Raw genomic sequence first — 16092 nt, 5'->3', positions numbered from 1 at the left:
AAATTTAAAAAATGAATTATTTTATATATATATATATATATGTATTTCTGATGTAGTATTTATAAAAATGGAAAACTGTACCAGAAATTAAAGAGCCTACCCATGAAAGAAGATGCAAAGTATGTCACTGGGGAAAGAACTGTCAGACACTCACTACTGACTGGTTCTTATGATGGCTGTGATCCAATTTCTACAGAGTGACCCTTTCAAACAATGGGTACCATCATATGTCTCTATGAGACTTGATTTGATGAGTGTATTGATTTTCTGTGGGCATATCAATGGCCCAAACATCCTTGAAACAGATAATACAATCCTCAATGTTTGATGGGTCACCTATGGAGAGATTTTCTGATACTACACTAAACTCCTGCCTTCCATAGGTTGCTTTTCTTCAGGTATTTTCTCGCAGTAATAAGAAAAATACCCAACACACTAGTTCAGTATATTTTAGAACTTGCCTTTTTCTGAGTCTCTGTCCATACATCTAATGAATATGGATAGTTAACCTGCAGCTCCACGCCTACTCCATCCCTGTCTTTATACTTTATTGCTCATTGCCCTGAACACTTGCAACTGACATCTACTCACTTCAAACCTAGGTAGCAGTGACTCAGATGGCTTTGCATCTAGCAGGATAGAAGTTGCTAGAGAACAAGGATCAGGGCACCTTGTACCAGTCTTGCTAACAGTCTGATCTGGCTTGCTTGCTGCTGAATTCTAGGCATGTAAGACAGGGCCTAGTATAGAGCAGGCACTCATGGGTCTGCTGGTCTCAGGGCTGCATCAAGTATTTATACATGCTGAGTCTTTACTGTTCTTCCTCATGTACCTAGCGACACCTATCTAGAAGCTTCACTGAGCAGATGATTTTGTTCTTAAGCTGGTGTGCTATAAATCACAAATGCCTACTGCTCACTTTGCACATTTTTTTAAAGATCCTCAAGGGAGCATAAGCAAATGAGAAGGCAGATGCATCAGTGGAGGCAAGGTGATTCTTCTGTCTAGCTTGCAACCCTGTCAACACCATTATTAATCTCTCTAGCAGGGGTCTATGTTGTATATCTGGGGCTGTGATGGTCTCCATCTGCCTGCTTGTGGGATCCCACCATAGCTTTAGGGAGGGAATGTTTCCTACAGGTTTGGAGCCCTGTTGTTTTAAGTCATGCTGTGTATGGTCAGGCGTGACACAGATCTAGGAGATAAACGCAAGCTTACTAATCAAGTCCATCCCTGGAGGATACTCTGCTCACCTATACTGCCAAAGCACATATCCCTTCACTCTTCAAAGCTATAAACTAATGAACCCAGAGCCTGAATCTAGGTTCAAATCTCAGTTCTACCTCTGAATGGGAAGCTCTCTTGAGAGTCATTAAAAGGAACTGAACCTGTTTTTTCATTTATAAGATTACAGTAAGAATTAAAGACAAAGCCCTTAGAGCATAGTGCCAAATACCCATTAAACACCCTGTTAAAAGCAGTTTTTATCATACCTCCCAATGGTCCACTTCTGAAATCCAGCTTACCTGAGGCCATGCTATGTACACTTGATACAGGATGCTTAACATGCCCAATGCTCTGGCTTTGATCCCTTCTTACACCATTCTTGATAAAGCATAATTTATCCTAAGGTGTTCTACTTAGTTTTTTTTAAAGCTGTTTATTTTATTTATTTTTACATCTGACCATAGTTTCCCCCCTCTTCTCTCTGCCAAGTCCCTCCCCTCCCTCCACTTCCCTTCATCCTCTTCCCCCATCTACTCTTCCTCCATTTCTCTTCAGAAAAGAGCAGACCTCCCATAGATATCAACCAGTCATGGCATATCAAGTTGTGGTACAAACAGGCGCATCTCCTATTAAGGATGGACAAGGTAGTCCAGTTAGGGGAAAGGGTCCCAGAGACAGACAACAGAGTCAGAGACAGCTCCTATTCCCACTGTTAGGAGTCTCACAAAAACACCAAGCTACACAACTGTAACATATTTCACCTGGTTCTTAAGTAAAATGCAGAAAATATAATCATTCCAGTACTCAAAGTTTCATATAAGATGTAGGAAGAAATATGGGCCCAAATTGGGCTAGCTTGAAGGAGGTTGTGTAAGGATTTCAAAAACAAAACAAAACAAAACAAAACAAAAGAAACCCGCTTATCCTCCATGCTGTCTGTGGTCAGGTTACAAAGACTGAGCGGGTGAATGCAAGATGAATTTTGTGTAGTCTAGAAACACAGAGTGTAGTTGCCAATCCCCACCCCTACTACTAGTCAAAGCGAGAAGCATATATCCTTTCCCATTTGTCAGAGGAGGAGTTAGGAAGCAAAAGTAACATGCCCACCCTAGTACAGTTGCAATGCTCAAATGATGATCACACTGCCCTCTTGTCAAAATTAAACCTATACTATCTCAAATTATACACCTATCTGCTGTGTGGACATTATATACTCAGGTTCAAATGCATAGCAGGAATGGCTCTGCATGAACACTTAACAAACAGCAAGCAGGCAAGCACATGAAGTTGACTAAACATTACTAATCACTAGAGAAACGCCAATCAAAATCTCAATAAGACCATCTCACACCCATTAGAAGAACTACTACCAGAAGTCAGAAAACAAAATAAGTGTTAGTAAGGTCATGGAGAAATTGGAATACTTATGTGAGGCTGATGGTAATAGAAAATAGTTTATTCATTGTGGAAATTCGGCAGTTTCTTACAGAATTAAGCAGAATTACCATGTGATCCAGCACTTTCATTTGAGAGTATAAACCTCCTAAATTGCATGCAAGGACCTGGACTTTCCTATATCTGTCTTCACAGAGCATTGTTCACTGTAGCCAAAAGGTAAAAATATCCTAAATTTCCACTGATGCATGAGCTGATAAAATGTGGTCCATTTAAACCATACAGAAGGATATTATAAGACATAAAGAGACATAAAGAAGAACAAAATTCTGATATATGTAACAAACTGAATATACTCTGAGGATATCATGCTGAATGAAATGAGCCAGGCACAAAAGAATAAGCACTGTGTGATTCCATTACCACAAGGTTTCTGGTAGTACTTGTCAGTGGTGGGATGAGGAAGGGCTGCTAATGCAGACTTTCAGTTTTGCAGAATGAAAATATCGGAGCAGAGTTGGTGTCAGTTGCCCTACAGTAGGAAGAGAGTGCAAAAATGATCAAAATGTTGCATTTTCGGGTACATATCACACACTTACAGAGAAAAACAGAATTGCTCTGAACTAGTGAAAAGTAGACCTCAAAGAGCAAAGTCCTAGGGGACTAGTGGGCTGTGATGACTGCCATGCCAGAAGCCTCAAGTCTGTTTCATTTATAATGGTCTTACTTTGACCATTATAAATGGACTTTAAATCCATTAAAAGCCAAGATGTACTGCTACATCATACAATGGGAAAAATACAAGAAGGTAGAGACTGTTTGTGACCACTGATTGCTGAAGACAAAAAGAAAGGATAATGTGTTTCAAATCCCACAAAGATGAAAGTGCCCCTCATTTTCTGAGTAGGAGTGTGAGCTGTAAAGGAACAGGGAGGGTGTGATGCTAGACTGTGACTACCTTGAGTTCCTTATCTGAGGGTAGATTGTGCTGTTCTGTGTAAGAAATACAGACTCCAAGGACAAAATACACTTCTCAGACAAGCCAATCAGAGGAGTTAGGAATCCTGATATGGGTCCCTGAGTTTTGTCTCATTACCACTCACCTCAGGCTTAGCACCCTATATGAGACATGGCCTGAGAAAGAGAAGGACTCCCATGAAGCTGGCACTTACTTACCCAATGGATACCGAGTAAATATTGCAAAGCAGGGATCCTGTAAAAAACAAAGTAAGACCTGTCCCTGCAGAATTCAAAGACATGGCACAGGGTGAAAGTGTTTTCTGAGGTCACAGGTGAGCCATTATTTCCCTGGGGCCATCCAACTGGACTCTGTCTTTTCACAGTCCTGAGATGCCACATCTCTCTCACTTTTTCATATCTACTTACTTTTGAATTTGCTGTGGGCCACTCAGGAGCCCCTTACCAAGCCCAAGCCTAGCTTCTATTGTTCAAACAATGATAGAGCTGTGTTTGCATCCTAAGGAGGCCAAGCACATGGAAAACTAATGTAGGATGATTAGTCACATGAAATTATTTGAAAACTTGAATGCTAAGGCCCTAGGAAGAGTGAATTAAAGAGAGCATGTGAGAGTCTTAAAAGATAGATCACATCTAAGAGTGGGAAGAACATGTCCTAGTAACTGTGATAAGTTGCATCTACATAAGAACAAAGCAAAATTATGCTCAGGTCAAAGAACTTGGCTAGGGTCACAGAATTAGCACATAACCCAGGAAGAAATTTGTTTGTCCTTTCTACCCTGCTGGGCTGCCACCCCAAAGACCGAATGGGAAGCAGAGTAGTCAATCAGTCTTCTCATTACCAGAATAAAACATCTATTCAATCATGTTAAAAGATGCAAGGTTTATGTCAGCTTATGGTTTTGGAAGTTTAGTCCACATTGTTTTGGGCCCATGGGAGTACATCATAGAGACAATCCACTTTCAAAGGCATGGCCTGTGTGACCTAGCAGCCTCCTAGTATATCCCATTCTGTGCAAGTTCCACTACCTTCCAATAACATCATGCGTGGGTACTAAGCCTTCAAGACAGAGACTTTTGAATCATTTTCGCAAAGACTATGGAGGGACATGAAGTCAAGGTTAGTAGGGATGAAACTGGGCAGCAGGCCTTAGTGGACTTTACTTTCTAAACCCAAGGGGACTGACGTAACCAGAGATGTTCATTTTAAAATTAATCTGGTGGAGCATAAGCATATGATGGCAGAGGGATGAATTATGGAAAATTAAGGGATACTTACAGATTACCTGATAGGCTAAGGCTCACTGAACACCTAACATGTAGTCTTTCTTTTTCCAGGTACTGGCGGGCACAAATAAGATTCCTGTCCTCATGTGCCTACCTTCTAGTGGAGGCAACAAAGAAGAAAAAAGTGGCTCAGGAGGTGACAAGTACTACTACAAAAATACTGAGCAATATGAAGGGCCTGGGTACAAAGTAAAGAGAGTGATTACAGTAACCTCTAGAGAGAAGGTGACAATAGCTGAAGACCAATACTAGGCTTTAATCTAAGCACTCAGGAGGCAGCGGCAGATGGATCTCTGTGAAGTTTGATGGCATCCTGGTTTACATAGCACGTGCCAGGTCAGCCAGAATTACATAGTGAGACCCTACCTCAAAACAGTGATGGCCAAAAAATTATGTCTATCTGTGAAATTATCTTAAAGAATTAATCAAAATATTATAAAATTTTAAAAAGTTCATGGGGCTGGGTAAGGTCAATGCAGGAGTATATCAGCCACAAAAATAGTGTCCTGGCTGGGAGTGAGCCAGAGGAGAGAACAGTATGGGTATGATGGGAGAAGGAGGAGTTTCATGGCAGTCTTTGCAGACTATGGTGAGAACTCCAGCTCATACTGCTGAGGAAGGGCTGAGGGGGAACAGAAAGAACAGAAAACACTCCGAGGACAGAACTGTAAGAACTCAGAGGCTGGATATGGGGGATTGTTGCTGCAGGGAACAAAGGAGTCAAACAGGACATAAAAGTTTTGAATCTGGTTCATGGCTTAACGGAAAGGGGGCAAAAGTCCTATATTATGGGGAGCTGTTAAGTCTCAGGCCTTTCTCAGATTGAGAGACTGATGTTGTGCCCTTAATGTCCCTAAATTGATTTTTTATGCTTTGAGGGACATAGAACATAGAATCTGTGTTTGAGCCTGGACTTTCATTACTTCTGGCACAGCTCCAGGTAACCCCACCCCCTTGTGCACTTTGCCCTTTAATTCTCTCTACACTCCATACTTCCAAAACTCCTGTGGCTTTGCTTTCAAGGGAGTCTCATTCAGGAATGCTCCTTCCCATATGACTTGAGTGTCTGCACATCTAACAGGACAGATTTTGATGAGTTTTCAAGATCCAAAACTCCCCATCTCATCCCCCTGAGTGCTAAAGTGACTCTAATGTCAAAGATAAAGCCTCACGTGGATTGGGTTTCTAAGCCCCAGCCCTATGAACCACTGACACAATACTCGGCATGCCCACTTCACTTTCGAGGTCTCTGCTTCCCCAGGCACAGTCACCCCTCCAAACCATTAGGTCATATCTTTGCTGGCCCCTCAGATGTCCTGTGTTCCCCAACTGGGTTTTAGAATATCCCACCCATTCCCTCGCACTTCCTCCAGGCTCGGTCACCCACACGCAGCAGCCTCCAAGGGCAAGTCCGCAACTCTTACCCGGTTTAGAGACTTAAACGATCGACTTCAGCTTGCAAGCAACCGGCAACCAGAGAACTCAAGCTGGACACCCTCCACCCTTTTCTACTGATAGAAATAAGCCCATGATCAGCAGAGCTTCCTTCATAGTGTTGATTGGTTTAGCTTGGCTCAGGCGCAGCCAATTGACACTCACAGCACGATTTTGTCCAATGAGGCTAGTCTTTGGCTGCCGACGCACCGCCCTCTTGCCCTTGGGCGAGCTTTGCCAGGTTAGCCCCACCTCTTCGTTCCTAAACCAATGGGAAGCGAGCTGCGCGCGCGCGCGCGCGGAACAGTGGGAACGCCGCCGAGGCTGCGAGTACGCTGTTGCCTTAACAACCTGTGGTGGCAGAGTCCGTTCGGTGATGGTAAGTGCTGGGGATTCGGTGGACCCCACGCAGCGTCCCCGGTCATTTCCTAGGCCTCGGTGCAGCCTTGCAACCTTTTTTGCACGGTTCTTGGCGTTGACGCACTACTTCTTCCTTGGAGCTGTGTGCCGGAAGGGTAGGAGAGAAAGTACAGCTGCCGGCTGCTTGCCTCGGCTGAGCTTTCCTACTACCCACTCCCCACCCCAGTCACCTTCAGCCACCCCCAACAAACCGCCTCTGGACCTCAGCTAGCTTTCTGGGAACAGCAGGGTAACCATTCTGTTGCTTCCCTTAGACTCCCGCCTCAGTCAAACTCAGGCCTCCTGGCCGCGGCCACTCAGTTAAAGTTTATGCATGGTGCTAAGAGGCTTATTACTGTGTTCTGATGGTCGCAAATGCGTTCAGGCTTTCAGGAGATGCTGTGAGCGTCGCAGTGGAAGCACGCAGGTGCAAAAATGGATTGATTTTTATCACTTTGCACTGGCATAATATTTATCTTAGTAAGTTTACCTTTAGCCGAATTTAGGCAGGATTAATTGGAGGAGCAGAGTTCATGGGAACCGGCACCACAAGTAGATGTTTTAAGTACTTTTCTAGAACTGAAATTACCGAAATCATGTACAATTGATTATCTATATCTGTAATTGGTTTCTCAGCTAGTTTTCTTTCAGAATGAAGAATAAGAGATTTCCTGGCTTCTAAAATCAATAGTTAAAAAGGAAAAAAAGAAAGCAGAAGTTCATGGAAGGATTAATTGTTCTTTCCAGCAGACCTTGTTATCTACCAATTTATTAGGCAGATCTTTAAAATTGGTTGGTATAAACTGTTTTTTCATTAATTATCCAGCTGTCTGAGTTAGCAGTGGCATTAGAACAGATATCGTTTCCCTTTCCATCTTTGATAATGAAAACTGAAGCCATACCTGGTCGTTCTAATTGATATGCATATGAATTTGTGACAGTCTATTCATAATAAAGTGATAAGTTTGTTCCTTACAGACAGATACACTCTCACATTTGCTGTTTACTAATTTTGGAAAAGAAGAAAATTCAAGCATGTTTAACTTTTAGGCATAAATGATACTGTCATTCAAAGAGCTTTTGATGCTGCTTCTTTATATTTAAAATTTTTCTGAAGTGACACGTCAATTAATGATACAATTGCATGAACTTTCTGTAGTATAAACTTTAACATAGTAGAGGTCAGAGTTCTATCCTCTCATGAAGGCTATGTTAACACTAGAAATTCATATTCATATATTCACTTGCTCTATGCTGATCTATATAAGAACAAGGAGGAAAATGGTAATATACTTTTAAACAAAAGCTCCCTTCTATTTGGTGGCTCCTCAATGAAATATAGTTGGATTTAGTCATATGAGACATCACATTAACACAAATTTACAGCTACATTAGAAAATAACCATGTTATTGCCAATTTTCTTTTTTACAACTTAGTCAAAACTGACATATATAAATTAAAATCGTTTTAAGTTGAGAGAAAGTTTTTTCTTCACAGAGGTTTGTGTTATTTGTAGTTTAGAGTTGGGGTTTATTTTATTTTAGTTTTTACATGTATTATTCCTTGGAGGAGAAGCCTGAGTGTGGAGGTCAGGGAATAATTTGGAAGAGTTGGTTCTCTCCTTTTACCATGTCAGTATCGTTTCCCTTTTCATGTTTGATAAGGAAAACTGAAGCCTGGGGTCCTGGTTCCCACTTAGGTAATCAAGCTTGGCAGCAAGATATCTCACTGGCATGAAAGTTTATGTAATGACATAAGTACACTACAAATGATGGCGACTAAATGAAAAAAAGATATGTATGTTTAGAGCTATAAAACAAGGACTATGGCTTATAATCTGTGTTTTTGGATTTGTATAATGTGTAAAGGCCTCTAATTTTAAAAAGACAAACATGGCATCCAGTGCCCAGAGAAAAAGGATGAGCCCTAAGCCTGAACTTACTGAAGAACAGAAACAGGAAATCCGGGAAGCTTTTGATCTCTTTGATGCTGATGGAACTGGAACTATAGACATCAAAGAACTAAAGGCAAGCTGTACATCCTTGCTTTGTTACCTTGTGTTTCCTTATTGTTTGCCTTTTCCCTGTCACCTTTCTTCACCTTTCTTCCTGTAAAAAGTAACCAAAAAGGGTACCCTGTGAATATTTTACCTGAAACAATGATCTAATTGATAAAGTTGATTGCAAATATCAATTAAATCAGCATTACTTTGTTCCCTAATCATTTTCATCATTTTATCAGGTGTTAGGTTAAGATCCTCAACAGTCATTTTTGTTTCTACATCATGTATCTATTCTGTTTTCATTGTAGGTGGCAATGAGGGCTCTGGGCTTTGAACCCAAGAAAGAAGAAATCAAGAAAATGATAAGTGAAATTGATAAAGAAGGAACAGGAAAAATGAACTTCAGTGACTTTTTGACAGTGATGACTCAGAAAATGGTAAGTTAGCTAAGATAATTAGCATACTTTCTATCCATAATGGTATAAACATGAGAATCTAGACATAAAAAGAACTTTATTCACATGGGAGAAGATTGTATGTTTAATTGAGAGGATACCTAAATTTCATTTGGCTTTCTTTAAGGTAATATCATTATCTTGTTTCATGTGTTCACATGATAATCACAAGCAGTAAAACCCTTTTGACACAGAGATTTTCAAATGCTAGTCATTTTTGTTTTTTAATTTATTATTATTAAAAGTTAGATTAGCATACAATAAATCAGGTATCAATTTGACATTTTCAGACAAATGGTTCACACTCAAGATTGGTTCCTAGATTGTTCTTCCTAGGGGCTCTCTCCAATTGTACCTCCTGACAAGAACCTTCCTGAAATATTTGAGATTTGAATGCTTTCAGAAATTTTACTCTTCTGTTGTAGTACTCAGGGCCCCAGTAATTCTTTGAAGGCCATTGTGAAAAATACCTCTCTCTTCCTCTGCCTTTATCAGTATATCTGTCTTCTATTAACCGTAAGCAATTCCCTGATTAAAATTCTACTCACTGCTTCTATATTTTAAAAATGAATCTAGTATCTGTTTGTTTTGTACAGTATTTTACATACAATTATATTTCCTATGTAACCCCTGAGTTTATATTAACTTTACTAAGTTTGTTTTCTTTTTTACAATGGACCATACTTGTTTGCCTGTGGCCAGGACATATATCATGGCAGCTATCACCAGGATCATATGATAATGTAGGCCAAGGCCAGGGAATTAATCCAAGAAGATAGTTTTCCTACAACTCCCTTCTTGGGATTAGAACTGGGCAGAGTTCTGTACAAGACAAAGCACAGGAGGGACAGTGTGGATACTTGGCAAGATCCAGTGTTAGGCGTTAGAAAGATAAGCCCCAGTTTACTCCAGAGGCTCTTGTCTTCTACCTGTGAAAACAGTATATGACTGTTCAGCTACACCAGAAGCCTGTCCTTGCCACATGATACTTTGCCCCGCCCCATAACAAGTCCTCAAGTCTATTTTTCAGGACTTCTTGGCTTTTCCAAATACAGACATCTCTTCCTACTAAGTTCTAATTTGATTATGAAATAGATGATGGGATAGGAAGTAGAAAGGGAATACATGCCACCATGAATCAGAGGACCTGTCTTCCTAACATTGCTCAAGTCAGGTTTTTGGAGACAAAAGGATGACCAGGGAGTAGCAGAGTGACTGGATATGAGTAACTATTACTTTTGTGTCCTACTCCAGTCTGAGAAAGACACTAAAGAAGAAATCCTGAAAGCTTTCAAGTTGTTTGATGACGATGAGACTGGGAAAATATCATTCAAGAATCTTAAGCGTGTGGCCAAGGAGCTGGGTGAGAACCTGACAGATGAGGAACTGCAGGTGAGAAGAGGGCTATGGCTTTCCAGGGTTCTATTTTCTCTATTTTCCTTCTTTGAAGGAAAGCTAGTATCCCTCATACCTTTGGTGATAATTTCATACCCATGGACCCTGTATCTAAAATACACATGTACGATTGAAGTCCCCTCTTTTGGGTTTCTGGTCAGGGTGACTTTCCAGCTTCTTTTCAATGGATGCATATGACAATAATTGAGATTTGATTTTCAAGTAACTTTCATAGAAAGGGGCTTACTCATATTAAATGGACAGACCATAGTCATCTTTCTCATAGCATTATTTGAAGTTTCTTATCTAATCACTTTTCAGTTTAGTTTGTGACTTAATCTAAGATGAACCCTTACCTCCATGCAGGAAATGATTGATGAAGCTGATAGAGATGGAGATGGTGAGGTCAATGAGCAAGAGTTCCTGCGCATCATGAAGAAGACCAGCCTCTATTAAGATCAGTGTTTCTTTTTCTACTGCAAGCACATGTGACTAGATTTAGTGCCTGGCATTTTGTGAAATATGGCTTTTGAGAGCCTCCCTCCCCTAACCTCTGGGGTAACTTTAGCCATGACCTTGAATCTATTTTTGACTTTTGGAAGTGTTCTTTGATATTAAGTTCTTTGTATATTTACCTGTTGACTAAGTCAACAGGGCAGAACGAGAGCACATGGAGTGGGGAAAAGGGTCTGAGAGTGTCACTGTGGCCACTCCACCTCCCCTTACTTCACCTTGATCATGCATATTCACACAGCTGAAAACATGCAGGGGCTTCTTAGTTGTCCATGTATCCATGTCATCATAAGCAGTGGTTGTTCTTAAAATGGTTTTAGTTTTTATTTGACACCACGGTGCAGTTATCTCTTTTATAAAACCCAATGAGTGCTTGCTATGGCATTTGGATGTGTGTTAATGCATTTGTTTTGTCTTTAAAAAAATAAAACATTTCTTAATTTAAGCTCTCATTCTTTAAAGGATGAGTATTTTTAGCTTTAACTGTGAGTTCACCTTGTAAACAACTGTGTTGAGGGCAGCCTGGTATGTGTTGAGGGCAGCCTGGTACATATATAAAATTTGTCATCGGCCTATGGATAAAAAAAGGTAATAATTCTTTGTAACTTTTCTGCCATAAATAGTTTTTTTTTTTTGCTTTCAGAACTTGTGGATTTTTACAGCTAGTAGAATTTCCTTATGCTCTAAACCTATAGAGCCTTATATGTAATTCCTGCTTGGAGAAAATGGAGAGGCATGGGCAGTAGGTAATATTCTGGTAATCTTGTGAGATTATTTGTTTTATAGTATCTCACTGTACAAGTGTCCTCTGGGCCTGCACAGAATTGCCTATGAGAGAAGCCCACAGGCATTAAAATCTAATCCAGGGTGAGGGTGGGAACAAGAAAAGCTGAAGGGAAATGGAAAATGAACAATGAATACATACATGCAAACATACCTACATACATACACATATACACACAAAACCAACAATAAGAGCCAGGCAGGTGATCAAGCTTGTAATCCAAGTGGATGAGGCAAGAGGGTTGCCATGACTTTTAGGCATGCTGGGCCTGCAAAATGAGTTTCAGGCCATTCTGGGTCGCAAAGTCTGACCCTGTCTCAAAGAAGTAAGACAAAAGAACACTTCACACAACCAGATCAATTTGAATCAGATCATCATTTAAATGTATACATACATTTAAAATTTTTTAGATATATTTATTTTATCTATGATTATTTTGCCAGCATGTATATCTACAAATTATGTGTGTGCCTGGTGCCTGCATCAGTCAGAAGAGGGTGTAAAATTCTATATAACTAGAGATAGAGACAGTTGTGAGTCACCATGTAGGTGCTAGGTGCTAGAAATCGAACCCAGGTCTTATGCAAGAACAACAAGGCAAGAAGTTCTTTTAACCACTAAGCAAACTCTCCATCTTCTTTCCCACTCTCTCTGTCTCTGTGGCTCATTTGTCTGTCTGTCTGTCTCTGTCTCTGTCTCTGTCTATCTCTGTCTTTCTATCTCTCTCTGTCTCTGTCTCTGCCCCCCCCCCTCTGTATGTGTGTGTAATAATAAAGGCCTCCCATTCCTCTTGATCTAATATTCAACTTACCAAGGCATTTTTATATTTTCTATTTTCAGTTAGGGGCCTGTTAAAAAGTTGTACTCCTTATATATTGGCAGTCTTGAGGATCTAGGTGTACTGGAATAAGTGAGAGATTACTCCTTGGAAAACACAGGGAGACAAAAAGCAAAGAGGCACTTTAGATTTAGGTTATAACATGGGTCCACTTAGTTCCTGGATAAACAATTTGGGGCAAGCTGCTTCTCTTAGTGCCTCAGATTCCTTGTACAATGAAGAGAACTATTGAATGGAGATTTTATGCAGTCAAATGAAAAATTTTCAACAGTACCGTGCTTTATGGTGTTTAAGTATAAAGATGTTTCAGAATGATCTCATTCCATGAAACTTATGCTCATTGTACCCAAAGTCAGTTGGCAGCATCTTTTGGACAGCATTTTTTTTAGGAGGATAAAAGATAAATGGTTGGAAAGATTGGCCCTTCAGTCCATTTTACTGTGAAATATATAGCCCCACAAAATCAATTTATTCTTAATGGGCAAGTAAAAGTTCTCTATATTTAGTGTATGAACAATTATATTTTGAAATATGCCTACTTTATAAAATAGTGGAATCAAGCTAATTACCCAGAAAACATTCTCCTCTTGTTTAGTGTTTCCCACTCTGATAATAAATCTCTTTAGAATCTCTTGATGGAGGTGATTGTTGCATATCATCCCTAGTGACAAAAGCAAATATAAGGAAGTCACCATGTCCTGCAGTGCAGCCATTCTGTGATTCTCAGTATAGGAAACAGACAGGGTGAGTCACCCAAGCAGGGAGGTAGGGCTAACCAAGGAGCTGTGAGAAGAAGCACTGGAGCTGTGTAAGTTCAGTTCATATGGAGCCAGGCAAGGGGCACTATAGGGTTGGGTATGTGGGATAGAAAAAGAACTGAGGCAGAGTGATAGATGGGATGGGCCTGGTTCTAGCATGACTGTACCAGAGACTTGGGCACTCAGGAGAGGGACAAGTTCAGCCAATTATATCAGTAGGGGTGTGTGTGTGTGTGTGTGTGTGTGTGTGTGTGTGTGTGTGTAAGAGCAGTGGCAAAGGATGGGAAGAATGGATCCAAAGACATTTTACAAAGTAGGGATCAGAAGTTGAAGGAACCAGGGTGAGTTCAGTTCATTCAGGACAGAACACAGTGATGGGTGATGGGGAAGGAGAGGATGTAGGAGATAGTCCATTCGAGGATGTAACAGAGAAAGTTTGGTTGAGTGGGATTCAGTTGAAGACAGTAATGACTAATTGATGTGAGGTTGGGTCAGTATGATCTTAGGCATGTAGTGGGAATGGGGAGGGAGCATGTAGAAGTTTCGGAAAGATGGCCTGGAGGAGAGAAAGTCCATTCATGTTCTCTATATTTAGTGTATGAACAATTATATTTTGACTGTTCATAAATAAATAAATAAATATAACTGTTCATAAATAAATAAGTATATAAGGCCACGTGGCTACAAGTTCCTGGGCATGTCCACTGGCATCTACTAGGAATAAATTTCCTGAAGTTTAATGGCTTCTGAAAGTGCTGACCTTGCAAACAGTGTCAAGAACCTTGGGCTCCCCTCCAGTTCTTCTATTGAGCCTGCTTTAACTACACTGTAGGCCAGAGCTGTTCAACTTGCTTTCATTTTTGTATCCTTTCAAATACTAGAATTTTGGCATCAGGGTTAAAGGAAGTAATAAAATCAAACCTGTGGACCACACAAACCCACACTTTAATAGTAGTAGTGACTTAGTTATTAGTCCCCAGAAAAAATGCAGTATTCAGCCTACTACACAAATAGGCATCCATCCATTTGGCCAGAATTGTTTGCTGGCCTGATGGTGGTTTTTTTTTTTTTTCTTTTGTAAGTCAAGACACACACCCCTACCCCACCCCCAGTGCTTAATCCAGGAAATGCACTTGCTAAGCCCTCCACTGTGATTGACATTTTGCAGTTAAGTTGTTGCCTCCTCCACAATAGTTTCATGACTCGTTTTGTTCACTGTTCTATATGCTGGAATTTGCTAGAGTATCCTGCACCTTCCATAGTAGTTGAAGTAATCAATCTGCAAAGATTATAGTCATGAAGCCATGTTGCCAATCTACTCTGCCATTCTACAACATATTATTTTTCTTTGTGTGTGTATGTATGCATGTGCATGTACATGCATATCCATACATGCAGGTATTTATATCTGCAGAAGCCAAGCAAAGGCTTCAGATCTCCTGGAGCTTCAGATATAAAGCCATTGTGCAGCACCCAGCATGGGTCCCAGGGTTTGGACTTGGGTCCTCCACAAGGATTAATATGCAGGTTCCTCCTCAAGAGCAGCAAATGCTCTTTACCACTGAACTGTCTCTTAGGAGAGCTCTGGCCTCATGGCTAAGAATATCACAGTCAGCCTTTGCTATATGCAAGGAAGCCTCCCTCCTTTTGTCTCCTCTGAACTTTTTGTATGTCATTTACCCTTCCTTTCTGTTCTTTGCTCTGACCATCTCGGCTGCCACCAAGACTTACCCAATAGAAGTCACTTTGATCTACCCCTTCCTGTTAGTTTCTTTTCTTAACAAATATTTATTTTTATTTTGTGTATATGTTTTGCCACTATGTACATATGTACACTATATGTATGTTTCACACCCTCAAAAGGTGTGAAAGCTCCTGGAACTTGGAGTAAAGGAGAGTTGTGAGCCACCTTTATATTTCTTTTATTTATGTGGTTGCATGTGCCAGAGCACATGTGTGCTCAGAGAACAACCATTGAGTGGGTTATTTCCTTACACCATGTAGATCCCAGGGATTGAATTCAAGTCATCAGACTTGGTGGCAAGCATCTATACCACAGAGCCACCTCATCAACTTCCCTCCCCTTTTAATTTCTGAAGCCACCTGTCAATCCAAATATAGATTGTTACACTGTTCCCCACCTGGTCTCTATTTTGTCTTTCTCCAAGACCTTGTTTTCATGTTGCTCTGTGAAGGAGTGTGATCTTTAGTTTTGGTCCTATCTGCTACAAATTTCAGCTTTTCTACTCAGCAGCTATGGCCTTGGAGGCCTAGCACTTGTCATTCTTCACCTTGCTGTGCACATCTAGAAAATCAGTGTACCATGAGAACAAAGGGAACTTATGAATGCCAGGCTCCTGCATAGCATATGGTCAAAAAGCTGGTGGGCACATTGGGTGTAGGTCTCACCTACAGTCTTCAGCAGATCAGTACAGCCATCCCTGTTACTGAGGATCACTCTCCATTGCCAGTTTTCCAGTTTCCCTGAATTCAGATTCTTTGTCCTTTAAGAACCACTCATTTCTATATACATACTGTCTTTGCCATTTCCCCAATTGAAATATCCTTACCTTTGTCCCAAACCTGCACATCTTTCATTTTTCCAGAGCTCTCTTCTTCTGCAAAA

General features: G+C 40.6%; 2 protein-coding genes across 6 annotated transcripts in view; one reads left to right on the top strand and one right to left on the bottom strand.

Moving 5' to 3' along the window:
• Nsdhl (NAD(P) dependent steroid dehydrogenase-like) overlaps positions 1-6479 on the bottom strand; it is a 28772-nt gene extending 22293 nt beyond the window's left edge. Inside the window, exons 1-4 of one of the 5 annotated variants that reach the window (XM_031363782.1) lie at positions 6312-6441; positions 4880-4984; positions 3799-3835; positions 3046-3154 (exon numbers count right to left, since the gene is read on the bottom strand). The gene's annotated coding sequence lies outside the window, so the exon portion shown is untranslated. Of the gene's footprint in view, positions 1-3045; positions 3155-3798; positions 3836-4879; positions 4985-6311 lie in introns of all 5 variants that reach the window. The other 4 variants (XM_031363790.1, XM_031363776.1, XM_031363768.1 and 1 more) reach the window with 4 other exon arrangements.
• Positions 6480-6594: 115 nt separating this feature from the next.
• On the top strand, positions 6595-11688 carry Cetn2 (centrin 2). The gene is made up of 5 exons (XM_031363813.1): positions 6595-6700; positions 8590-8748; positions 9032-9160; positions 10433-10570; positions 10940-11688. The coding sequence occupies exons 1-5, from the start codon at positions 6698-6700 to the stop codon at positions 11027-11029; spliced, it is 519 nt and encodes a 172-aa protein (XP_031219673.1). The 5' UTR covers positions 6595-6697; the 3' UTR covers positions 11030-11688.
• The last annotated feature ends 4404 nt before the right edge of the window (positions 11689-16092 follow it).

This window comes from Mastomys coucha, chromosome X (assembly GCF_008632895.1).
Source record: "Mastomys coucha isolate ucsf_1 chromosome X, UCSF_Mcou_1, whole genome shotgun sequence".
Lineage (NCBI taxonomy): Eukaryota > Metazoa > Chordata > Mammalia > Rodentia > Muridae > Mastomys > Mastomys coucha.
This window is presented reverse-complemented; position numbering and strand designations above follow the sequence as displayed.

What these genes read in the sequence shown, in the direction of transcription:
- Cetn2 (XM_031363813.1), top strand. An exon ending in TAGACATCAAAGAACTAAAG is followed by an intron (nt 8,749 to 9,031) that starts GCAAGCTGTACA and finishes TTTTCATTGTAG; the next exon opens with GTGGCAATGAGGGCTCTGGG. An exon ending in TGACAGATGAGGAACTGCAG is followed by an intron (nt 10,571 to 10,939) that starts GTGAGAAGAGGG and finishes ACCTCCATGCAG; the next exon opens with GAAATGATTGATGAAGCTGA.